This window comes from Macaca thibetana, chromosome 1, assembly GCF_024542745.1.
Source record: "Macaca thibetana thibetana isolate TM-01 chromosome 1, ASM2454274v1, whole genome shotgun sequence".
In the NCBI taxonomy this organism is placed as follows: domain Eukaryota; kingdom Metazoa; phylum Chordata; class Mammalia; order Primates; family Cercopithecidae; genus Macaca; species Macaca thibetana.
The window spans coordinates 163,085,404-163,111,629 of NC_065578.1; the positions used below are offsets into that span (position 1 = coordinate 163,085,404).

General features: G+C 39.6%; 1 protein-coding gene across 3 annotated transcripts in view; it reads right to left on the minus strand.

Moving 5' to 3' along the window:
• NR5A2 (nuclear receptor subfamily 5 group A member 2) overlaps positions 1-26,226 on the minus strand; it is a 148,169-nt gene that overhangs the window by 52,052 nt on the left and 69,891 nt on the right. For all 3 annotated transcript variants that reach the window (XM_050782329.1, XM_050782340.1, XM_050782350.1), the window contains 2 exons: positions 13,576-13,695; positions 3,913-4,060 (listed from right to left, as the gene is read on the minus strand). In XM_050782329.1, the coding sequence (XP_050638286.1) occupies positions 3,913-4,060; positions 13,576-13,695 (268 nt within the window). The remainder of the gene's footprint in view (positions 1-3,912; positions 4,061-13,575; positions 13,696-26,226) is intronic.

The window sequence follows — 26,226 nt, forward strand, 5'->3', positions numbered from 1 at the left end:
GGCCCCAGTGATCCTCCCACCTCATCCTCCCAAGTGGCTGAAACCACAGGTGTCTGCCACCACACCTGGCTAATTATTTTGTAGAGATGGGGTCTCACTATGTTGCCCAGGCTGGTCTCAAACCCCTGGGGCTCAATCATTTCTCTCACCTTGGCCTCCAAAGTGCTGAGATTACAGATGTGAGCCACTATACCTGGCCTATTTATTAAACATTTTGTAAGTCATACTATGTACCAAGCAATGTGCTAGAAATGTAACAAAAACATTACCACTAACAACTAATAGAGACTGGGCATACAGAATGGGCATACAGAATCTATTATGTTATACACAGAGAAATGTGCTGGAGGGCATTTTTTACTTATTTCCTTTCCTGACCGATTTACCCAACTGATGTGTGCTCATGGATACAATCCGAAGGGGGAAACGTAAGACAGCAAACTAGAAGGACTTGAGTCCACTGTACTTTTCTTTTGAGTCCTGTCACAAGCTTTTTGTGCCATCAGTAATAAACTTTAGTGAAGAATGATGACTTTTAGATTAGAAAGTGAATGACGCTATTGGGACCCGCTTTGAATCAACTGATCAGTTACTGTTCCTGCAGATATTTCTATTCCAGCTAGACATCCAGAAACCCCAAACACACCCTAGACTTTTCCCTCTCAACTCTGCCACATCTTGTGGCTTGAAACCTGTAACTGGTTTATATCCATCTCAGTCCAACCACATGGAATATTAAAACCACCTCTAGGCCAGGCGTGGTGGCTCACGCCTGTAATCCTAGCACTTTGAGAGGCCAAGGCAGGTGAATCACCTGAGGTCAGGAGTTCCAGACCAGCCTGGCCAACATGGAGAAACCCTGTCTCTATTAAAAATACAAAAAAATTAGCTGGGCGTGGTGGCAGGCACCTGCAATCCCAGCTAATCAGGAGGCTGAGACAGGAGAATCACTTGAACCTGGGGGGTGCAGGTTGCAGTAAACTGAGATCACGCCATTGCACTCCAGCCTGGGCACCAAGAGCGAAACTCTGTTTCAAAAAAAGAAACAACAACAACAACAAACCCTCTAAAAATAATAAAATAAAATAAATCACAGCATGCCAGGAATAAAAGCAAAAAAAAAAAAAAAAATTAAGTAAAATAAAAATAAAACCTCTGAACACAGGGTTTCTAGCACTGTTCTCGGTCCAGTCCACTTTCCATGCTGCTACCAGAAACTGAAGTTATTCACTGTATCCCTGTCCCCTTAAGAACACTGCTATACTTCCTAATTGTTTAGAGAATGAAAACCATGGCACCTCCTTCTTCTTGCCACTACAGCCCCAGTGCCTACTTCACTGCCGGACACATAGTAAGCACTCAGTGAGTATGTGTTGAATGCATCTGAGGCTTTCACGTCCATGTCCAGGCTCCTGTCTATGTCTCCAGCCACATCTGCTGCTTCCCTCAAACCATATCCATCAACGAACAGTTCAGCAAACTCATTTTGCTCTCTCTTGCCTTTAAGCTTTCACACTGGCCATGCTTCTAGCTTGGAATGCTGCACCTGCTTGGGACCACACCCTACCTTCTCTCACCAAATCTATCTGGAAAACACTGTTCCATCTCTCACAGGAGAATACTGCTGCAGTCATCTCTCAACACAGCCCCCGGCCTCTGACCAGTCCACAAAATCTTCATTTATCTCCAGGACCAAAGAGTCTCAAGGCTGGGCTGAGATAAAAACAGCAGGCTTCAGACTCAGGGGACTCGAGGCTCAGGAGGAAGGTCTGGGACAGCAGATACCGGCTTAGGACTTGGCCTTAACTTTCAAGAGTGATTCTGGTATGATTTCACCCTTAATCACAGGTAAAACCAGCACTTGGGGCTAGCTGGGGCACCTAAAGTTAATTATCTATACACCTCAATAAAGGCGACATTTAAAAAATTGATTAGCCACCGTTTCTATAGAGTAAAAAGTTTTTCCACTCATAAATGAGAAACTATTTGAATTTTACTGCCGGTTACTTTTCTCCTGCTTCTCTGAAAAAATAGACTCTCAGCCAGAATTCTATTTACCTCTGATCTGAAAGCCATGCTTTCCTTTCTTCCTTAAGCAACAAATAGACATGGATTTAATGGACATTTAGGTCAGCTATTCACTGGTGCACTGGGCTCCTGAAACAATCCAGGTGCTCATTAAACAACAGAGTGTGTGACTAAAGTTCTGGTAAATACATGGCCCAGGTGTTCAGGAAGATATTTTTGAGGTTCAAAGGTTGAAAGCATCTCAGATCTATCCCAACCCCCTACCCACAGTCTTAGCAGAGAATATAATAATTTTGGAAAATGATGAAGGAAAGATAAAAGTGCTGAAAACTAAAGATGGCTCATCGTTAATACGTACATCTTCAAATGTAATATATTTCTTCAACTAATTTAAAATACCATTGAAGTGAGATGACCCTCTCTAAATATTTTATCACTAAGATGCTATAAGATTTCTTACACATATATTACCACATTTTCCATTTAATTACTGATCAAATGTACTAGTTTAAAAGGCTAAGATCTTACCATAAACCAGAATAATTTGTGCGATTACAGCAAGCAGGCCTATGCTTGCTATCTTCCTTTTTAACATTCTAAACACTGTTCTCGGGTAAAAGATGCAGACTTAACTTGAACAGAACTTTCCTTTTTATTGTGGTTAATATAGAAACCACACAGGATCTAGTCTTGGCATTGTAGACCTTTGAACGTTACATCTATGAAATTCTGTTGTCCGTTTAAATTTTCAGTAACATTTCTCTTTGCTATATTTATCACATTTTCCAAAATATGAAAATGCTCTTTTTATTTTAAATGTTGACTATACGTGAAAAATTAACTCTGGTTCTATTACTTCAAACTACCCCTTTATTAGCAACAGTTGTGCAGTCCTGTCAAGAAGAATTTTTAAAATAAAGTACCAAATTTGGAGAGTAGACACATCTGTTTTACTTTGCAGTTTTTTTATTGTTTTATTCCTTAGAATATGAATTCACAACTATCTTATAACTGAAGACTAAAGAAAAAGCATATGTTGGTGAATCTGATTTCTGCATTTTTTTCATTCAAGGGAAGTTGCCTCCCTCAGCTGTCTGCCAATAAGTAATAAATGGACTTGGCAAAAAGTTTATTTAAGTTGGCTTTATTAAGCCAACAAAATACAGAAATCAAGTAAGGGACAGGCAGGAAAATCTGTTCCTTTGAAGTCAATAAAAATCCATCTTCTTAATCCTTTTTTTATTCCAAGCAGTGGTGATTTTTCTCAACTGACTCACTGAGAACCTTGATTTAGCTAATCTGTCTTGCTTAGTTATCTTTCTTTTCCAAAGCTTTCCTAAAGAAGCATCCTTTCCCCTTGACAACTGTCATCTTTTATACTTGCATAGTGGTGCATCGGGTTATAAACATTCTCTAGTTAATCCCAATAGAGATTTAAATACAGGTTTTTAATTACAATTCACATTTTAGAAGAATAAAAACAGAAGTAAGTAGCAAGATGAAACAAAAGGCACATAGAAATTATCAATGGGAGAAAGATGGCTAAAATTTGATACCATACATCTTTCCTAAGCTGTCTGTTTTAAACCTTTGTCATAGCTTTATTTGGTTATTGCTTATCTGTACATTATGGAAGAAAAACAGGACTCATTTGAATGAGTCAATTGAATAAACTCATTTTTCCATTCCCCAACCTATCCACGGAAGGGCTATGCATCATGTACAAACATATATGAAAATATATTCATGTTTGAAGATTTCATAATTTGAAAGGAAAGGCATTATATTGATAGAACAAAAACATACATGGACCACAAGATATTTGAACTTCAGCATCATTTAGCAATCGTTGGTTGAGCACAGCATGAGAAAAGGATTTCTTACCTAAACTAAAGAGGACCAAGAATTTCAGACACACAAACTCTCGTTGATCAAACTGGAGAGAACGAAGTTTTGCCACTAGCTCCTGTGCATGACTCATGAGGTTGTTGAGGGTGGCCCCGGCTTGTGATGCTATTATAGAATAGTCCACCTGCAACACAGAATCACAGTTTTAAGGACTATCAGAATCAGCAATACATATTTCACCTGAGATTGTTAAGAACTATGGGTAAAATCAGATTGCAATACAGGTTTTTAAAATAGAATAGAGATGGGGGTGTCTCACTATTTGACCAGACTGGTCTTGAACTCCTGAGTTGAAGTGATCCTCTGGCCTCAGCCTCCCAAAGTGCTGGGATTGCAGGCCTAAGCCACTGCGTGCCTGGCCACAATACAGACTGGTAACAGAAGAGATTTTCCCCATGAAAGTAGTTTGAAGCACATTCCATGATTCTAAAATGCATCAGAATTAGTATGTCTGATAAATATAATCACCTTTGATAAGTTTTGTAGGAAACAGGTTTTGGCTACCTAAATTTTTCAAGTATATATGCCTTCTTTATATTATAAAATTACATCACCACATAAGATAAAAAAATTTAACTCTCATGAATAAGGTGAAAGAAAAACATACTGTCCATGAAAAGTGAATCCAGAAGAGTGTTCTATGTATATACAATATTAACTAGTGCATGAGGAAAATAAAGGCAGATACGTTTCCATTTGTATTATGAGACCACATTTTAAAGTAATCATGGTTCAAGATTGCATGTTTGTGGATGATGAAAGAATCACATTTAAATTATTCTTTATAGAACAGCAGAAGTGTTCATTTAAAAATTTAAAATAAATACAAATAAATTATTCTTTAGTTTTCTGTTTCCTAAAAAGCATGACATAAAACCGCTATTCTCAGATGATTACATTAGATTACATCAGATTAATGTGTTTCTAAACACAGCAATAATTTTATTTAGGAGAATAATTCCGTTATCTGGAAGCAAAAAAAGAAAAGGCTTATTTTCCTTTTCATTAAAAAAAAAAAAGTAGGGGCTGAGCATGGTGGCGCTTACATACGAAGCACTTTGGGAGGCTGAGGTGGGTGGATCACTTGAGGCCAGGAGTTCGAGGCCAGCCTGGCCAACGTGGTGAAATCCCATCTCTACTAAAAATACAAAAATTAGCTGGGCGTGGTGGCACATGCCTGTAATCCCAGCTACTGGGGAGGCTGAGGCAGGAGAATTACTTGAACCTGGGAGGCGGAGGTTGTAGTGAGCCCAGGTCGTGCCATTGCACTCCAGCCTGGGTGAATAAGCGAGAATCCATCTCAAAAAAAAAAAAAAAAAAAAAAAAAGTGCTGCTAGCCTCCAATCTTAGATTATTCATGGGGACATAAGAAGTTCAAATTATAATAAGTTAAGATGTTGGGAAGACTGTCAGTGATAGCACTGACTTTGCTGCTGCGATTACAGCGTAATGGGAAAGCCCAGTTGGTACCTGATGCTCCCATCCTTTTTTTACTGGAGAGCTCTCAGGCAACCAGATACTCTTTTAGGTGCATTTAATATTTGCAGCAGCAGCAAATTTGTCTGGGAGGCAAGTCCTCATCTGCCACTCACCCAGAGCAGACTGTATTAAATTTTTATATTTATTGACATTTCATTACCATAATTGACTGCACTTGCTTCTCTAGGAGAAGGCACAGGGCTGCCTCCTAAGCAGGAGAACTAGTCCCCTGAGTAGAATTTGCAATTAAAAACAAGGCAGAATGGATTTTTTTTATTGTGTAAATATGATGAGTTGAATTTTCAGCTTTAACTAGAGAATACTGGGTGTACAGAAACCTTTTTCAAGAGCGAGAAAAATTATGAGTCAGTGGAAAGATGACCCCCAAAGGTGTCAATCAGTTTATATAGAGTCAACTATGCATGAAAAAGCCACAGTTAATGTGTGTTAGAGGAAAGCTCTTGCATCATGTACAGCACTGTCTACCTGCTTTAGCCAGGTGCTGGCATCTACGCACTAAATTTAAACATCAAGTGTTGTAAGAACTCCTGTGGTTTCTGTTTCAGAGTGTGTGAAAGAAGGGTCAGTACCAGGGCAACCTGAACCCTGAACTGGAAAGAGGCAGGACAAGCTGTTGAACTCTGTGGAGCACGTTGGGATTATTTGCAGAGCACACAAAGTGACGTCTCAACTATCATTTTGCCAGTTCTCTTACAGGGGAACTTTCTACTTCAAGGGAAGTCCTTACTTTACAAAGGTGCCTATGCTGTAAATTCTTTAAAAACTGCACATAGTCAACTACTTCAGATAATAATAATACAAATTTTACTGGGATGAATGGGATAGATGAGTGAATGAGAGCAGCAAGGCCTGATGGTACAGCAGTGGTGGCAAAAGCCTGAGACTAGGTATGAGACCTAAGTCAATGCTGCCTCTTACACACGAAGAGCCTTGGGCAAGTATGTATAAATCTCCAACCTTGGTGTCCTCATCTTTAAATAAATCACTTAACTAAGTTAGGTGATGATAATAAGGTACTTCTCACTTCTGTGATTATCAAGAACTAATCATAGATGGGACAAGACTATCAATTTAAGCTTGGAATCAATGGAATAAATTGTAGCTATAGCTTAAAATATACAAGGATATTGTAGTAAATATCACTAGTTAAGATCTGGGAGTGGTGGCTCACTCCTGTAATCCCAGTGCTTCGGGAGGCCGAGGTGGGTGGATCACCTGAGGTCGAGACTTCAAGACCAGCCTGGCCAACATGGTGAAACCCTGTCTGTACTAAAAATACAGAAATTAGCTGGGCATGGTGGTACACACCTGTAATCCCAGCTACTCAGGAGGCTGAGGCAGGGAAAACGCTTGAACCCGGGAGGCAGAGGTTGCAGTGAGCTGAGAATGCACTACTGCACTCCAGCCTGGGTGACAGAGTAAGACTCTGTCTCAAAAAAAAAAAAAAAAAAAAAAAAAAAAAAAAAAGAAAAAAAGGCGAGGTGTGGTGGCCCACGCCTGTAATCCCAGCACTGTGGGAGGCCGAGGCGGGTGGATCACCTGAAGTCAGGAGTTCGAGACCAGCCTGGCCAACATGGAGAAACCCCGTCTCTACTAAAAATACAAAAATTAGCCAGGCGTGGTGGCAGGTGCCTGTAATCCCAGCTACTTGGGAGGCTGAGGCAGGAAAATCGTTTGAACCCAGGAGGCGGAGGTTGCAGTGAGCCAAGATTCTGCCACTGCACTCCAGTCTAGGGGACAAGAGCTAGACTTCTCTCAAAAGGAAAAAAAAAGGAAAAAAAGAAAAGAAAAGAAAAGAAAAAAATCACTAGTTAAGGCCTGAACCAGGAAGACCATAGTAAAATGAAACACAAATATGTTGGTATTAATTTTCCATTATTAAGATGGAGTTAATTAAATATTGATGTATGTAGTTCTAACAGGTGTATAATAATAAGTTCAAATACTAGAATTTCATACTTGAAAATGTAGTACACTATAACGGAAAGGAATCTAATTTGTTTCATAGGGTTATATATTTAGTGAGAGACCATTAGTGAGGTGGACCTCAAAAAATCAATTGGTTTACTAACAACTTTATAGCTATACATTTATTTACATGCTAATCTGAAAGCTCAAACATGCTTATTAAATGGGGGCTTAGACAACATTTCTTTCAAGGATAATTTATCAAATTGCACAGCTCTTAAGAAGGATGGGTGATTTATTCTTGAAACAACATAGAGATCTGCAACTTCCTTACATTTTATTACAAACATAATTATATTTTCATTGTTGAATGCAGAGTTTGTGCTCATTTCAGGAGCAGCTGGTCTTATCTTTTATGTACTTAGTAAAATTAATTTATTGCTCTCTTACATGTAACCTTTGTGTCATTAAATTCAAGGGAGGTATTGAAGAAATACTCTAAACTGATGTCCCCTTTGGATAAATTTCACTCATCATGAAAATAGAAACAGTTTTAGCTAAATTGCTTTTAATTCTAATCACTGAAATTTTGATGACTTGTATAAGATGCCTGTCATTTTAATATGATACACAATGATAGAAGATAATAAGTTGCCAGTAGACCTTTCCCTTAGGATGATGTTACAGTGGCTGTTAATTAGCAACAATATGCAAATACTAAAACCTGACCCTACTTCAAAGTACATTATTATTTTATACATACATAGATATATGTGTGCATATGTGCGTGTATAGTTTTTAAAATATTGGATAGGAAAGAATTCTTTTCATAACTAAGTTGTGACTATATAGAATATTTAAAGTGCTTAATCTTATTGATAATTATAATTTCCTTTTTGCTTAATAAGGCTATTTAATATACATTTATGTAGATGCCTGATTCAAAGACACAATTAAAACATAATAGCTAACTTATAGGGTTAAGTGAAACACTGAATCCTCATTTTAATATACAATGTACTGGTGTCCTGGGCTGTTTTTTGCAGTGGGGCTATTTTAGTTTCTCTAGTTCTCAATGAACTATGAACAGATTCAATTCTGCAAACATTTATTGAGCAAACTTGTGAGCCACTGGGCTTAAGAGAAAGGCTTTGCTATTTTATTTATTTTTCTTCTCTTTTCAAGCTCCAAGGAGCAGTTTCCTGGATAGTCACTCATTTTTTAAAATCCAGGCTAGTCTTATTCTTTTTCCTCTGCTATGACAAATTCACCACATTATTTACAGTGAGCTGTATTTAGTAAGAAAAACCAGAAGATTGGGCTATGGAGCACCTGGGGTCTTGCATTCCTCTGTTTGTCCAAAAGGTCACTATAAAGCAATGTGTAGACATGACACACATGCTTTCAAGGGGATACAAAATCACTGTCTGGCGTTCCCTTTGTGTTGGGACTTCATTCCTGATATTGTGGACTAAGGCACATTTAATATTCCTATTTGCCAATCTCAAAATAGTCAGTATAAACATTTTCATTTGTTCCAGAAGTAATCATTTTCTCAATAGGGCAGTTAAGAAAATACTATAAGTAAACCTGGAAATCTATAATGAGTGAATTGTATTTCTTCTGGCTGAGGCTGAAAATGGTGGCGAGTTTAAAGTTTCATCCAGTAATTGCTTGTCACTGTTCCTCTGACCTAGAAGGATTTTAAGCAATGGTGTCTTCCTCAACTTGCAAAGGAGAGTACAATCAAATATCCTCACTTTAGGGGTAAGGCACTTCCTTATAGAAGCTGAATCATCTGGACAGCTTTGAACACCCATCTTATTCTCTTTGCACTTCCTCCTCTGAAATTTCCCCACACTTTCTCTGACTCTTTGTAATGGGGCTTACCTGTGAAAGTACACAGTGAAAAGCACTATGCAAAGGGCAGTCATTACAGTCATTAATTAGGTGGATGAATTATGCCTCTTATCACTATTGGCTGCAGAGCTGTGTCTAATGTTTTTCTCCTTACATCTTTGATTTCCCCTCATTTATCAGGTGATCAGAAGCATTTGTTTTAACTAAATTAAAAAACGTATTTATCTCCTACAGGTGAGTACCAAGCTGCCTTTACGGGAATTTTGTATGCTGTATTGAGGTAATACCATTTACTTTTTTTCCCGTGCTATCAACAACATGGCCTTAATACAGTGCTTCATGGAAACATACTTGTAGCAGCGTTTGAAAGTTCACATTCCACACAAATCCATGATAGCACGTCAATATGTCTCTGGGGCAGGCAAGTTATTTTACTTAGAAAAATGAGAAAAATCCTCTTTTAAGATATATGTTTTCCCCCAAAGATTGGAAGAGAATTCAAGAAAAAGTTGATTCAAGAGGTGGCATTATGAGTGATTTTTTCTTAGTTTTAGTTTTTTCTTAATATTAAAATAATTTTAAAACACTAAGCAACAATCACATTAAAATTGCTTGTGAATAACTTATATTTACTGTAACAATGTGCTTACAATGCCATATAGAAAACTCCCCCCAAAAACAAACTACTAACTAACCAAACCACAAAAAAAGTGTATGCATTTAGTCTCAACAAAAAAGGAAATGAATTTGTTTTGCTTGGAATTTCCGTAGAGTCTGTCATGCACTGGAATTACACATGAAGACCAAATTAAATGCCGGCGTGAAGGCAAGCTCTGCAGCATCTCTGAGTTATCCAGATAAACAGTATGGCATGTTGGTAAAGAACACAAACTCTGGTACCAGTCGGCCTCGATCTGACCATCTGTTCTACCACTTACTAGATGCATCTTGACCTTGAATTAACCACTTCATCTCTCTTTGCCTTGGTTCCTCATCTGCCAAAGTGGGATAATAGTCCTTTCTTCATGGGGTTGTTGACTCCATAAATGTCACCCTTGCACTGGCCTAGTTTTGATGACTTCTAATTTTTATGTCAGCATTTCACAGAATACTTCCTGTAATTCCTACTGCAATTCTCTCTGGTAGATACCATCATAGTTGCCACTGGACAGGCGAGGACACTGAATCTCAAAAGGTAAAGTGACTTGCTAAAGACGACGTAGCCAGGAAGTTTTGGAATGGAGACACGAAAACAGGTTAATTCCAATTCCAGATTACACTGTATGTGTGAATTTTACACACACACACCAGAGAGCATATAGTCTGCGCCAGCAAAGAAAATACACTCTCACCACAGCTCAGTTGTTATTGGATTATAAACATAAAAGGAAGCAGTTCTTTCTTTTTTTTTTTTTTTTTTTGCTTCCTTCAACTACTTTCATATCATATATATGTGTATATATGTATGTATATATGTAGATATATATGTGTGTGTGTGTGTGTATATATATCTCCTAGCTTCCCACCTCTTTTCTTTTATATTTTTTATTTTTTTTGAGATGGAGTCTCGCTCTGTCGCCAAGGCTGGAGTGCAGTGGCACAATCTTGGTTTACTGCAGCCTCTGCCTCCCAGGTTCAAGCGATTCTCCTGCCTCAGCCTCTCAAGTAGCTGGGACCACAGGCGCATGCCACCATGCTTGGCTAATATTTTTGTATTTTTAGTGGATTTCACCATGCTGGCCAGGCTGGTCTCGAACTCCTGACCTCAAATGACCCCCCCCCGCCTCAGCCTCCCAAAGCACTGGGATCACAGGCGTGAGCCACTGTGCCTGGCCTCTTTTCTTTTTTATAAATCATCTTTTCTTCTAGCATGTTGCTTTATTTACTCTTACACTTAATATATTCCTTTCCTTCCATTCATCATTGTTTTAACTACCTTCTTAAAATTGGTGTACACTAAGTAATGTATTGTTGTTGTAGCAAAAATCTAATTTTCCCATCTTTACACTCAGAGAAGTATTTATAATTCTCAAAAAAATTATACTTAATTTGTTTTAATCAAGCAACCAGGGGAGAGATACAATAGTTCTCATTTAGTTCAATCAGGTAATATTTATCGTGTGCCTAACATATTTAGCTTTGTGCTAGGTACTGTGAGGATATAAAAGAAGTACATGTATATGACCCTGCTTTAAGATATCTATCTAATTCTGATAGAGAGGTTATAAGCTTTTGAAGTCTTCCTTTGTAGCACTTTTGCTTCCATCCTATGAAATGCAAGAAGCACAGAGATAAAGTCAAAACATTTTGTCTAGATATTCCACAAAATAAAATAAAGACGTCTACCATAATTGCCATAAATGAGAATGTCTGATTACAATTAATCATTACTAGGGTAGTCACTGGACTGGATGAAAAAAGTGAAGGGAGGGGTTCAGACAGATCTGTGGCACACTTTAAAGGGTGGGGAGGGGAGCTGGAAGAATCCAGGCTGCAGGAAACATATAAGGAAATGACTATTTCTCCACCACCGAGTTCCTCATTCAGTTCTGATGACAAAACACAAAGCACTAGTAATTGATCTGAAAAACTATGATACCATCCATTCCTTGATTGTTCTTGGTTTTGAAAATCAGACAGCAAGAAATGCACTTTTCTCTACTTTTTAAATAGTAATTACCCTCACCCACGGGCAGCACTTAAGGCAAAATGAAATGTGAAATAAGAAGTATTTCTAAAGAGCAGGAATGGAAGTGCTTTGAGAAAAAGAACGGCACAACCCATTTCATTTCTGAAACTCAGAAGGAAATGAAATCAAATTAATTTGTGAGCCCAGTCTTGTACTTCCAATGCAGCTCCTAATTGGGTGAAGGTGGGAGGCACACCCAATGACTAGACTCTGAAAATGGGTACATTTCCTCCAAAGACTTGGGTCCCAGAATGAAAATGCCAAACAAAAATTTGAAAGCACAGAAAGTCAAACCCATTGAGACTGTATTTTCTCCTCTACAAAGCTTTTCTCCTGAGAGGTGCATTTAGTAAGGACCAGATAGTGATGGAGATGCTTGAATTGACCCAATTTGCAAAAACTCTGAAATAGTGCTTGCTTTTAATTTGATTGGGAAATTTTGATTTATTAATAATACAGCAAATGATGTAGAGACAGCCCTTCATTTCCAAATAGCACTGCTGTGGTTTCACAGCACATAAACATTTATGGCTGGACGTAAAAGATCATGGTGCCTGAGTACTGAAGTCACCATTGCTGAACAAAGCAGTGGTGCCCTGAATAGGTATGATCCAAAGGACTGAAGGAATCACTGTGTTCCACACATTTATTTAAATAGCACATCAGCTGTAGAATGGAAGGTAAGAAACTGGACAGACTTGCCTATATTCCTGTAAAGTTGCATGTAGGTCCATTAAGTAGACTCTCTCTGAAGACATTCACAAAGCTGTCTCTCCGCCTTTAAGACTTTGCTCAAATGTTACATTTTCAATAAAGCCAAACCAACCATTCCTATTTCACAGTGCAACATATGGTCACACTGCAACACACATCTATGCATGAGTGTTGATTTTCCTTTCATTGGTTCTTTCTTTTTTGTTTTTTTCCTTTTATTCAATAGCACTTTGACTTTTAACATATTACAGGCTTGTTTCTTAGGATTATTGTTTAATGTCAGCTCCTTCCTGCGACAACATTAAGTTCCGTGAGGGCAGGAACCTTTTTATTTTGTTCACTAATATATACCAAAGCCCCGGAAAAGTAACTAGCACAGAGTTGGATGTTCAATAAATATTTGTTGATCGAACAAATATCTGTTCAGAAAGGTGTAGGACCTAACAGTAATTTTTTTCTTTCTATCTTTCATTTGAATGACTGGATCCTGAAAACTGAAATTCTTCTCCCTCTCATTTGCCTTTATACCAACTATTTCAATTATTCGTGACATCCAAATCCATCTTGTTCACCAATATTGTTCCAAAATAGTTAGGACTCCACAAGTTATAAGGTTTTAAAATAGCCGACAAACAAGTGTCGTAGGTTAAAGCAGAAGCTCGAGGAAAAAAAAAACCTAGGTACTAATCATTACGTTTGATTTACCAGTTCTTCGGACCCTTATAAGCAGGACTTTCAGTCCCAGCAGACTGGAAGCAGCAGAATGTTCATGATTATGTTTGCTTTTACAAGTTTAACTATAATCATCGGAGCAGGAACAGAGTGCACCAAGTCATCTTTTCTAAATTATTGGCAGCCAATCTCTCCCTTTCAAAGCACAAGAGTGCTTCTGACCTAGTTAAATTCCGGCCATTCTGAACATGCTTAATAAAAAGACGCTTTTTTTTTTTTCTGGTCTCTACACTTACTTGTTGCCCAGTAACCAGGAAGATGGATCCTTCCTTTCCATGTACTACTTGTCGGTAAATGTGGTCGAGGATTAAGAGCTCACTCCAGCAGTTCTGAAGCAGCTTCATTTGGTCATCAACCTACAAAAGAAATAGAAAAAGACAAACAAACAAACAAAAAAACACAAAATATGACACTGTTATTCACTACTTTTTGGTTTTTGTGTAGTTTTCAACATAAGAGGACTACCTATAAATAAGAAAGTCTCCACCCATGGTCACTGAAGCACAGGTGCTCACAATTCATATCACTGTTCCTAAAAGTCATGATTTTCATTTGGACAAATTTTTTTTTAGGACACACGTAGGTACGTAAGCTAAGTATTTATAATCAATGAACTGCTAGGAAAATGCACTCGGAAAATGCACTCCATTAAATTGGTCTACCTAACATTAATAGAGTTATTAGAGTTAGGTCCAGGTGCCTCAGGTTGTCCTGAGTAGGCCCCATCAGAATGACCCCAGATTGCCTATGCTTATGTATCTAAAAATGAATACAGTACATTAAAGTGAAGCTGAAATAGTATATAGATATTAGCAAACTGCCAAGCCAAAAGAATGTATATAAAAGAAAACTAGCATTACAACCCATTTGACTTTTGGAGACAAAGACACACTGCCAATTTTGTAACCAGTGTTAACTGAAAGTCCAATTGTGCTGGACTGAAGAGAACACTCACCAAGCATGATGTTGGTGCTAACTGGAGCTTCTTTTATAATTTGGACAATTTTCCCACCAACTCTCTAAACTTCAGTTTTCTGATCTGAATAACGGGCCCAAGAACAGTAAGTATCTTCCTGACAAGGTTGCTATGAGGGTTACAGTGAAAAGCACTACATTATAACAGGGATCTTACACGTGTTTCACTTTCCCCTCCAGGGAACTGCATTCTTCAATGACAAATGCACATCTGTCTCATGTCCAGTCCTCATATTTAAATATGGACAGCATATTTATCCATTTCTATAGCTATCTGTATCAGTTTACTTTTTGTTTTGTGATGTTTACCAGACAAAAACCTTGGTGTACCCAAATGTGATGGCCATGTTTAGATACACACTATACATTATTTAAAAAGCAACTGACATTTATATGTTGTTTAATATTTTTAAGAGTTTTTGTGTATTTTAGATTTGACTTGCAAAACATGTCTCTGAAGTTAGGAGAACTGGTACCCATTTTTTCAGATGAGAAAACAGGGGTGTCAGAGAGGTTCAGGGGTATGTCTAAAGACTTGTTGGCCAGGCACAATGGCTCATGCCTGTAATCCTAGCACTTTGGGAGGCTGAGGCCGGCAGATGACTGAGGTCAGGAGTTTGAGACCAGCCTGGCCAACATGGCGAAACCCTGGCTCTACTAAAAATACAAAATTAGCTGGGCGTCGTTGTGCACACCTGTAATCCCAGCTACCTGGGAGGCTGAGGCAGGAGAATCACTTGAATCTGGCAGGCAGAGACTGCAGTGAGCAGAGATCACGCCACTGCACTCCAGCCTGGGTGACAGAGCAAGACTCCATCTCAAAATAAGAATTCTCTTTCTCCCTCTCACAATCTAGGCTGTCTCCAAATTATATCAAGAGACTCTAGAATTTTATAAAACAAATACATTTAATTTACTTTATCAAATTCATTTTTATGTGGCCATTCCATAAGACTCTGAACAGCTGTCACCGATATATTAGTAGTGATAAGAGTTTCTGGCTAACTTTATTTCCACAATTTCAGGACACAGTGAGCTCAAGAAAGCACCAAATGAAGAGCAAAAACAAGGATTTGAGGCACAATTCCACACTTTCTAGCTATGAGAGCTTGGCCAAGCTGCTTAATTCTCCAGCCTTATATTTTCTCAGCTAAAAATATGTGGGGCAGGTCTTGTGAAGATGCAATGAGATAATGGATGGGAAAGCCCTTTGTGAAGTGTAAAGCAATACACAAACGCAGAAATAACAGCTAACAGAAGGCTCCCAACTGGAGGACCACGTAAGTGCTGTTTAGAAGAGAAAAAGAAATTACTTACAGAAATCGAAGTATAATCAAGCTCTGTGATCAGGAAAAGGCATCCCTGAGCACATCTCCATCAGAAATGTTTCAAACCAGTAAGTACATTCTGACCAAAACAGTTACATTCATTAAGTAAATAGCTATTGTTGAGAGCCAATTCTTTGATGGTTATAAGTGCCAGGCCCTAGCAGATAAGGGTGGACAAGACAAATGCAGTCACTGCCTTTTTGAAAATGACTCTGGTGCGGGAGAATGTTCACCCAAACGGTATTTAGTGGTTTAGTTGACAGTGAGAGTTCATATTTTTCTTTAAAGGAAAGTCTCCAGAATGTCATGTGGTATTACAATCCATTGGCGGTGGGCAGCAGCTTATGCAGATCTGCCCAAATGTTCTCTGCCAACAGCTGACCCAAGGAACTGTGGCCTAACGTCCTAGCAATTTGCATGTCATTGCATGCAGAGCAGATTCCAGGAAGTGATCCCCTCAGGTGCTAAGGAGTGATTTCAAAGCCAGGTGCACTTTGCTCTCTCTGGGTTTTATTGTATTCTCATACACTATCAACATCTTATTTCAGATTTATTAGTCTATGATGGTAATTTAGTTTTGTTATGTTGTTCTTCTGTGATGTGAAGTATTAGTTATTTATTTAGCACTTATTTCAGGAAAGCCCAAAATACTTTACTTTGAAATTGGCTTTCTAGAAACAATTACCATACATGTTAATGTTGCATCGAATTTCCAAGTGGGTGGGGGACTATAGAATCCCTAAAGTCTATTTATGGACACCTAAAAAGGATTCCAGCTTAATAACCTATTTACACAACAAGAAAATTTATTATTCCCATTTTGCAGGTGGAAAAATGGAAGAACTGAGACTTATCTGCTGGCCATGAACAAAAGGAGAAAAGGTGAGTGAAAATTAAGAGAAGTATGTCAGCCAAGTGTGGTGGCTCATACCCATAATCCTAACACTTTGTGAGGCCGAGGTGGGAGGATCACTTGAGTGCAGGAGTTCAAGATCAGCCTGGGCAACACAGGGAGATTACAAAAAATGTAAAAATTAGCCAAGTGTGGTGGCACACACCTGCTACTCTGGAGCTGAGGTGGGAGGACTGCTTGAGCCCAGGAGGTTGAGGCTGAAGTAAGGCATGACTGCGCCACTGCATTCCAGGCTGGATGACAGAGCAAGACCCTGACACACACACACACACACACACACACACACACACACACACACTCACACACAGAAGTATGTCTTCTAGAGCCATCTCATCAAGGGGTCTTCCTTTTTATTTGCATTCGATGGTTCCTGTCCTTCACATATAGCTTGACAGAAATAGTTATGGTGACAAGACCTTGCCACAATTAAGGCATACTAAAATTGTAAGACAACAATCTGCGGCCGGGTGCCATGGCTCATGCCTGTAGTCCCAGCACTTTGGGAGGCCTAGGTGGGCGGATTCCTTGAGGCCAGGAGTTCGAGACCAGTCTGGCTAACATGGTGAAACCCCATCTCTTAAAAAATTAGCCAGGTCTGGTGGCAGCCGCCTGTAATCCCAGCTACTCGGGAGGCTGAGACGGGAGAATTGCTTGAACCCAGGAGGCAGAGGTTGCAGTGAGCCGAGATCGCGCCACTGCACTTCAGCCTGGGTGACAGAACAAGACTCTGTCTCAAAACAAACAAAAAACAGTCTGATTTTTCCTAGCTTTCTTTTCTTTTAGGATGCTGAGGACACACTTCAAAATCTGCATATCCCCTGTTCCTCTGCTTCTCTAAAAATTGCAGGAAGAGGTGAAATTGAGCCTGTTACCTGTAATTAGTACTTCATTTTTGTTTTATATTCTGTGCTGTTCACATTATCCTGTCTTCCTTTGTGTCTAACAGGGCATCTCCTATAACCTCCCCGCTTTCACAAAGTATTATGATTGGTTGCTTATTTTTCTGCCTTCCTTGAGGGCAGGGACAGATTCTGAAGCTACAGCTCCCAAGTGCCTTCCTTGGTGTCTGGTAGAGAAAAAAGCCACTTAATAAATGCTTGCTAAATGAAGGAACAAATGACTGAATTACTTTTACTTCTGCAGTTTTCTGTGTACCTTGTGCACCTAGCCCACAGCATAAGCAAACGACTCTTTCATTGTAGAATTAATGACAATCTTTACAGGGCAGTGACTACCTCAGCAACTTGTATCTGACCCCTCTCACACGTGCCCTGCAGGTCTGCACCCACAGCTGGCCATTGGTAAAGACTTGACTGATTGTAATTTTAACACCCAACCCCCCCACCCGAGCAATTGATTCCTTGTTTTAATACTCTCCGAGGAGGTTTTCTATGCCAACATTCCATTTCATTATTTTCCATAATTGATTATGTGATATTTTATATTATCTTGAAATTGGTGAGTGTGCAGCTTCATGGTGCTTTGGATAACATAGTTTTTATGCAGCTCTATGAATAAAAAAATAGGGTAAATATGATGGCTGACTTGTTCCCTTGTTCTCAACAATTGAGCAATGTTGGCAATTTTGAAGATTTTTTATTTTTTAAGAAAAACAGTTATGGGGGTGTGGGTAGAAGAAGGAAGGGGAGAAAAATAATCTACTTCTTTTAAGCAAACTCTCCAGGTATTAATGCTGTCAATAAACAATTTAGAGTGGCATCTAGGGTGTTCTGGGAAGACCAATGAAGTGTAAGTTCCACATTATATAGCAAAACCTCTCACTAGTGGTTAGCAATACTACCTCATATAATCTTGCGTTATCAGCTATAATAAAAGCAAGGACTTATCTCAGAAACCTACTTACTCATCAGAGAAAGTATTTATATTGATATTATAGATGAGAGTGTAAAGGAATACAAGTCCCATATTGTTATGAAGCACAACTTCCCACAACCCAGAAAGTTAATCATTAGAAACTTGTGCTTTTTCATAAGAAGAGTGAATCAGTCCATGGCCAGGCGCGGTGGCTCATACCTGTAATCCCAGCACTGTGGGAGGCCGAGTCAGGCGGATCACAAGGTCAGGAGTTCGAGACCAGCCTGGCCAACATAGTGAAACCCCATCTCTACTAAAAATACAAAAAATTAGACAGGCATGGTAGCGAGCGCCTGTAATCCCAGCTATTTAGGAGGCTGAGGCAGGAGAATCACTGGAACCCAGGAGGCAGAGGCTGCAATGAGCCAAGATGGCACCACTGCACTCTAGCCTGGGCCACAGAACAACAGAACAAGATTCTGTCAAAAAAAAAAAAAAAAAAAAAAAAAAGGAAAGAAAAAGAGTGAATCTGGCCAACAATGAGAAAAAAAATGTGTAGATCTTTGTCAGGCCCACATTTAGCCTTTCAAAACCTTTTTGTGGCCTCCTCCCATTTGCCTTTTAATAGTCTAGCAAGTGAGCTGTTATTTTACTTTCCTTATTGCAAAGGCTTTTTAAAATTGATGTCATGGATTCTTGACCTCTTGGGCTCAAGTGATTCTCCCATCTCAGCCTCTTGAGTAGCTAGGACCACCAGAACTCACCACCATGCCTGGCCAATTGTTTTTCTTTTTTGTAGAGATGAGGTCTCACTATGTTGCACAGCCTGGTTTCGAACTCCTGGACTCAAGGTATCCTCTTGCATTGGTGTCCCAAAGTGCTGGGACTATGGGTATGAGCCACGGAGCCTGGCCAGTGATTAAACTTTAAAAAAGAGATTTTTAAAGAAAACATTCTACAATATGGACTGGTAGTTTTGTTTGTTTGTTTTTGAGACAGTCTCACTCTGTCGCCCAGGCTGGAGTACTGTGGCGCTATCTCTGCTCACTGCAAGCTCCGCCTCCCGGGTTCACACCATCCTCCTGCCTCAGCCTCCCGAGTAGCTGGGACTACAGGCGCCCGCCACCACGCCTGGCTAATTTTTTGTATTTTTAGTAGAGACGGGGTTTCACCGCATTAGCCAGGATGGTCTTGATCTCCTGACCTCGTGATCCACTGGCCTCGGCCTTCCAAAGTGCTGGGATTACAGGCATGAGCCACCGCACCCGGCCATGAACTGGTGGTTTTAAGTAGACATGAACTAATTTATTATTCATGATCGTTAATTTTGATGTGTCAGGTCTTGTGTTAGAAACGTGAGGGAAAACAGATTATTGAAATACAATCCTTGCCTTCAAGAAACTCACACTCCAATGAGAGGAGACAGAATATGCACAAGAAAAACAGGAGTAGTTTACACCATTCCATTTCTTGGGGAGGCTTCCTGGGGGTCAGAGAAGAATGTGCTGAAGCAGGTTTTAACTTGTAGATCACTTCTTTTTCTTTCTTTCTCAGTGTTTCCTGTTAGAATGCTCTTGGAACAAAGTATAATGTAGGAAAAAAAAAATGAGGCTAGGTGAGGTGGCCCACATGCCTGTAATCCCAACACTTTGGGAGGCTGAGGTAGGAGGATCAGTTGCATCCAGGAATTTAAGACCAACCTGGGCAACATAGTAAGATCCCATCTCTACAAAAAAATAAAATAAAAAGTTAGCCAGGCATAGTGGCATATGCATATGGTTCAAGCTACTCAGGGGGCTGAGGCTGGAGGATCACTTGAGCCCAGTAGGTAAAGATGGCAGTAAGCCGTGACCATGCCACTGCACTCGGCCTGGGCAACAGAGCAAAACTCTGTCACTAAAAAGAAAAAAAGGCCAGGCACGGGGGCTCACGCCTGTAATCCCAGCATTTTGGAAGGCCGAGGCGGGCAGACGACTTGAGGGCAGGAATTCAAGACCAGCTTGGCCAACATGGTGAAATTCCATCTCTACTAAAAATACAAAAATTAGCTGGACATGGTGGCACGTGCCTGCAATTCCAGCTACTCGGGAGGCTGAGACAGGAGAATCGCTTGAATCCGGAAGGCGGAGGTTGCAGCGAGCCAAGATCGCGGCACTGCACTCCAGCCTGGGCGACAGAGTGAGACTCTGTCTCAAAAAAACAGGAAAGGAAAGAAGATGATTTTGAAGATGCTTCAGAATCATTACAAATTAAGTCCAGCTATTATTCCTTCTTTTTTTCTTTCCGACAAAAACAAAAACAAAAAAAATCCCTAAAGATGAATTTCCATCTCTTTTTGTAACAATGATGACATTTATAGAAGTTTGTTCTGAAGACGGAGAGAAAAATTAAAACCCAAACAAATCAAAATCGACTTATCTTAATGAGAACCTGCTCTGGGCAGGACAGACACACAATTGCATTAATCCTTTACTGTTTTCATAAAAAACACTGATGATTATCTGCAACCTCTATAATAAACTGCTACAAAGTCCAAGAAAAAATGATTTCACATTAACAATGATTAAACAAGCACTAAAAACACTACTGTACAAGAGAACAAGAGCCAGTAAAACACTCTAGTCAATTGTTGCAATACTCAATAGATTTATAACCAGAAGTTCTTCCCTGCCCAGAGATAACTGGGGGTGATTCCAATGTGCTTTCTAATTGTGCTGCTGCTGTTCCATAATACAAAGTCCTGTTTATCAACACTTCCTCGAATAACTGAGCTATTCTGGCCCCTTTCCATGTTTCTCCAATGGAGCAACAAAGGACCTCCCCCTAACCTCCTTTTGCCAGATCTGGACTCAGGAGGAAAGCAGGAGGCCGAGGGGTTTAACTTCCTATCTGCCTCTTTTCTATTCCCACCAAACCCTAGTTTTCATTCATTTCATCTCCCATCTATGTCACGCCCAATAGGCTCGCAGAATCTGGACCTACACTGTCTCCATACTTCTCCCTCTTGGTCTGTTTTATTACATTACAGTTACTACAACTATCTCTTTTGGTCACACTGTTCCTTTGGACAATAACCTGTTCCAAATTCCCTAGACTTCTCTTCGAAAATCTTCACCAAACAAGATCTCCCTAATCAGTGTATGCTGGGAATAGATTATCCATGTACCTACTTCTCCTCCAGCCTAGGTTGGTCTGTGGCAGCCAGAAACTGGGGGCAGTTGCCTCTGACTGCAAGCAACCCGCTTTTTTGATACCGCTGTGACATGTAAACATCATTTTTAAAAATGTGAGCCATATAATGAAAAAGATGGAGAAGTTTTTCTTTAAATATCCTTTCCCATGTCAACTTCAGCTATTATTACATCCTAGTTCTTTGGTAAGCATTGTCTGTTTGCTGTAGGTATCTTGCTTATAACTTGTTACTTCTACTACCACTATTGGAAACCCTTACATCGTACTCTCAGGCACTGTCCTAAAAGCTTTACAGGCTGGGCACAGTGGTTCACGCCTGTAATCCCAGCATTTTGGGAGTCCAAAGCGGGTGGATCACCTGAGGTCAGGGGTTTGAGACCAGCCTGGCCAACATGGTGAAACCCCCTCTCTACCAAAAATACAAAAAATTAGCCGGGCATGGCAGCATGAGCCTGTAATCCCAGCTACTCAGGAGGCTGAGGCAGGAGAATGGCTTGGACCTGGGAGGCAGAGGTGGCAGTGAGCCGAGACCACTCCATTGCACTCCAGCCTGGGTGACAGAGCAAGACTCCAACTCAAAAAACAGAAAGAAAGAAAGAAAGGAAGAAAGAAAGAAAGGAAGGAAGGAAGGAAGGAAGGAAGGAAGGAAGGAAGGAAGGAAGGAAGGAAGGAAGGAAGGAAGGTAGGTGAGCTTTACATGCATGAACTCATTTAATCCTCAAAACAACTTGATGAAGCAGAACTTATTATAATCCTCATTTTACCAGTGAGGAAACTGAGGGAGGAAGGTTAAGTAACTTGCCAAATGTAACACAGCAAATAAGCAGCAGAGCCAATATTTGAAGAGTTCATCGTCCTAGCAACAAGACAATATAGCATTATACCTTACCTAAAATATCCATCAATGCATTGAGAAACCATTCTAAAAGCCGCCTCCTTCAGGAAGTCTTCCCTGATCAACTCCATCCCATACTATCATTCCTACATTCATGTAACCTTTTGTAATATGTTAACCTGCATTAATCAATTTGGGTTGTGCAAAATTCTTAGAGTAAGGGGTTCAAAACTTGCAAACTTCTTTGAGTAAGGGGTCCAAAAATATGCACTCAAGTTAAAATTAAATTGTACACAATAAGCTTTCATTGTCTTGGGGGCTAGATTTTTGGAACTTCATAAACTGGGAATGGGAGGAAAGGGAAGTAAAACTGGAAGTAAAGCAGAGGTAGGGGTGGTGGTTAGTGGTTGTCATTCAGCTGACATCCTTAATCTCCAGGGAAGCAGGGCCTCCTTGGTCCTGCCCAATGTTCACATGTTTACGTGTAAAGTGAACGAGTAGAGCAGCAGTTGGGAAATGAACACGACAGCTGTCAGCAGAAGGGGAAGACAGGAAACAAAACAGGCTGGTCCTCTACTTCTTGAATAGCTCAATCCAGAGTCACTCAGTACAGGAAGTCAGAGGCCTAGACTTCAGGAACCCCTAAAGGAACCGCTCTGTAACCCAGGGTCCCACAGTGAGCATTCGCAACCAGGACAAGTCATCAGGAACAGGCTTATCAAATCCTCTGTTTAAGAAGTCATGGAATGGTGCGATTTGTATTACAGAATCTTTATCAAAAAATTTTAAAATTATTTCAAAGTGCAATGTTTCCAAAGTTAAGTTTCATTTATCCAGAACATCCATCCGCATGGTATCCATGGTGTACCTAGTCCCCAGGGATGTTAAATGTAACATGACATTATATAAAGATATGCTAGTGTCACTTATTAAATGTCAGTTTTTTCATTTATATAACTGTGAGGTAATTACATAAGTGAGAGATCTCTTTGAGGTTTACAGTATTGTATGTAAATGTTAAACAGCACTGTGAAGAAACATATAATCACCAGGACATATAATGTAATTTAGTCTGATTCTTTTGCTTAGAATTACAGTTACCTTCTCAAAATTTGTCAAACCAAAGGACAAAGTTTGGCCAGCTTTTATTCTTCCTCTTAACCACGTTTCAAAAAGCTTCTTGTTGAAATATCAATTAATTACAAACTAATGATAAGTTCATCATATCTGGGGACTCAGGAATTTTGTCACCGCAGTCCTGGTAGACTTTTCTGTTTCTTAAGTTTCCATATATAGCCACATATAATTTATATGATCTGATTAAGGTGAGCACTAATGTGGCTTATGGAATCAATCACATTCCATTGCTTCAAAGTCAAAGCATGTACCCAAGTTAAGATAGAGGAGGACAAGGAGGTCTCTGCCATTCCTAGGTTAGCTTTCTCATACTTCCCTTAAGAGTTGTGCTCAACATGATGATTCAGCTAGTGTGGTAGGGTGACTCATGAAGTTGCAAAGTAAAGAAGATAGGAATTCGTGTACTGACAAACTTCATAGCCAACCTAGCCCCTGATTTTTTGACACTGTTATGAAAAAGGATGATTTGTACAAGGGCATGCTTAACCTAGGAATCACTTACCTTCTCAGATTGTGGATATTCCCCAATCAACAATAAATCAAACAACATATATTAGTGCTGGGGACTCTCAAGACTTGAATGAATGTAACACCTAGTTGTTATCCTCAAGGAACTTATAAATGAATTGGACCAACAAGACATAGCCCTGCAAAATACTTAGTGCATCAGGAAGCATACAAAGTATTACAGTCTGTGGAACCAATAATTCAACAGTAAATATCTGTATGTATACATATATAGATATGGATAATGTCACATCCTTAAGAAAAGATTTGGAAGCAGTTTACATGTGAGATGATACTATATTCAGCCTCATACAGAGTGTTCCTTTGAATGCCCTCAGTGTACACTGATGGCAATGTTAAGAAGAGCCAAGATAATTTGGTCCTAGAGCTCAACTTTCTAACGGTCTGCTTTATGACAAAGATAAACCAAGACAATACAGAAATGGAGAGAATGCATATATTTTAGGCTCCATTATAGCAGATGCCAGGGCTGTTAAACACTATAAGGAAATGCATAGCTTTGGAGCTCAGAGACCTGGATACCCATCTTGGTATTCTCACTAACCAAGTAACTTTGGGCAAAGAACTAAAACTTAACAGACACCCTATTAAAAACACCACATAGCAGACATCCTGTTAAAAATACTTAAACTGAAATCCAAGTAAATAAATAAAGGCAAAATATGGAAGGTGATAAATGAAGTACGAAGGAAAATATTTCAGGTGATGCAAAAGTTTCATGAACTAGAAAAGAAATATTTTAAAGTAGATTACTAAGAAATATTTTCCAGTGCCTTCTCTTTCTGGGTATTGTTTTCATTTATGACCACTACCTGTTTCCTGTTCTCCAGTTTAGAAATCTCTTATGTATAATTAAAGCAATGTTCTCACATGTCTAACCTGGCAGATAATATTCAAGTAATGACAACAGAATCCTTCTCAGCTTGATATATTTTTTTTGGGTTGCTTGGAACGTCAAGAAAGCAGTTGTGAATATGATGGTCATTTTTCTAATAGCATAATGAGGTTCCGTTTGGAATTCTCATTTTCTAGACACCGCCTTAAAGGCAACAATGCCACCAGCCAAAAAAGAATTCCATGTGTGGCCAGGCACGGTGGCTCACGCCTGTAATCCCAGCACTTTGGGAGGCCGAGTGGATCACGAGGTCAGGAGATCAAGATCATCCTGGCTAACACAGTGAATCTCCATCTCTACTAAAAATACAAACATTAGCTGGGTGTGGTGGCGGGTGCCTGTAGTCCCAGCTATTCAGGAGGCTGGGGCAGGAGAATTGCTTGAACCTTGGAGGCAGAGGTTGCAGATAGCCGAGATAGTGCCAATGCACTCCAGCCTGGGTGACAGAGCAAGATTCCATCTCAAAAAATAAAGTAAAATAAAATAAAATAAAAGAATTCCAGGTGTGCAGCAGACCCATCATCTGGATATCAGTGATTACGGCATAAATTAAGGAAGATTTTGGTTGCCCTCCAGCTTGTAAAATAGATGCACAATTAAGGTCTTTGGCATAGTAGGGTTAAGAAGAAAGGGAGAAGGTGAGGGATATTCCAGAGGGCATGCTCTGTGGCTCCCTTGAGATCATTTAATGCAAATTCTTCCTTTATAGATTGCTTTACAAAGCCGGGGGGGAAAAAAAAAAAAAAAAAAAGAAAGCTTATAGAGGCTAAAATGTCCTTGGGTCCTTTTTGGCTGACTGCTTCCATCAGGCAGTTGGCCAAAGAAAGGAGAAAAGAATTTGAGTGGCCTAAATATTACTCACCAAAAGTACAACCGAAATTAGGGCAGAGGTAAAGGAGAGGTCCCTAAGGACCATTCAGTGATGGGAATTCTCTGGGTACAAAGGCTCCTGGGAGAATTCCTCTGCTCAGTTCCCCAGGGACAAGAAGAGGACTTGTCCCTTCACACAATTTAAATTTCCCCTTAATGTCACCGTGCTAAGTGTACAGTCAGTCTATGCCTTCAGCGATTCCCAGAAATGGATTCATAGAAAATAGTAGCAATTAAAGATGGAGCTCCAACAGTTGAAATTTGGCCCTAAACTACAGAAAGCTTAAGTTTAGTTTAAAACAACACAATTTTTGCTTTGTTAAAAATTTCTTAATAGTGTAGAATGGGAAATATTTATGCCAGTGCCCTAAACACAGCATGCTAACAGTAATAGGTCCT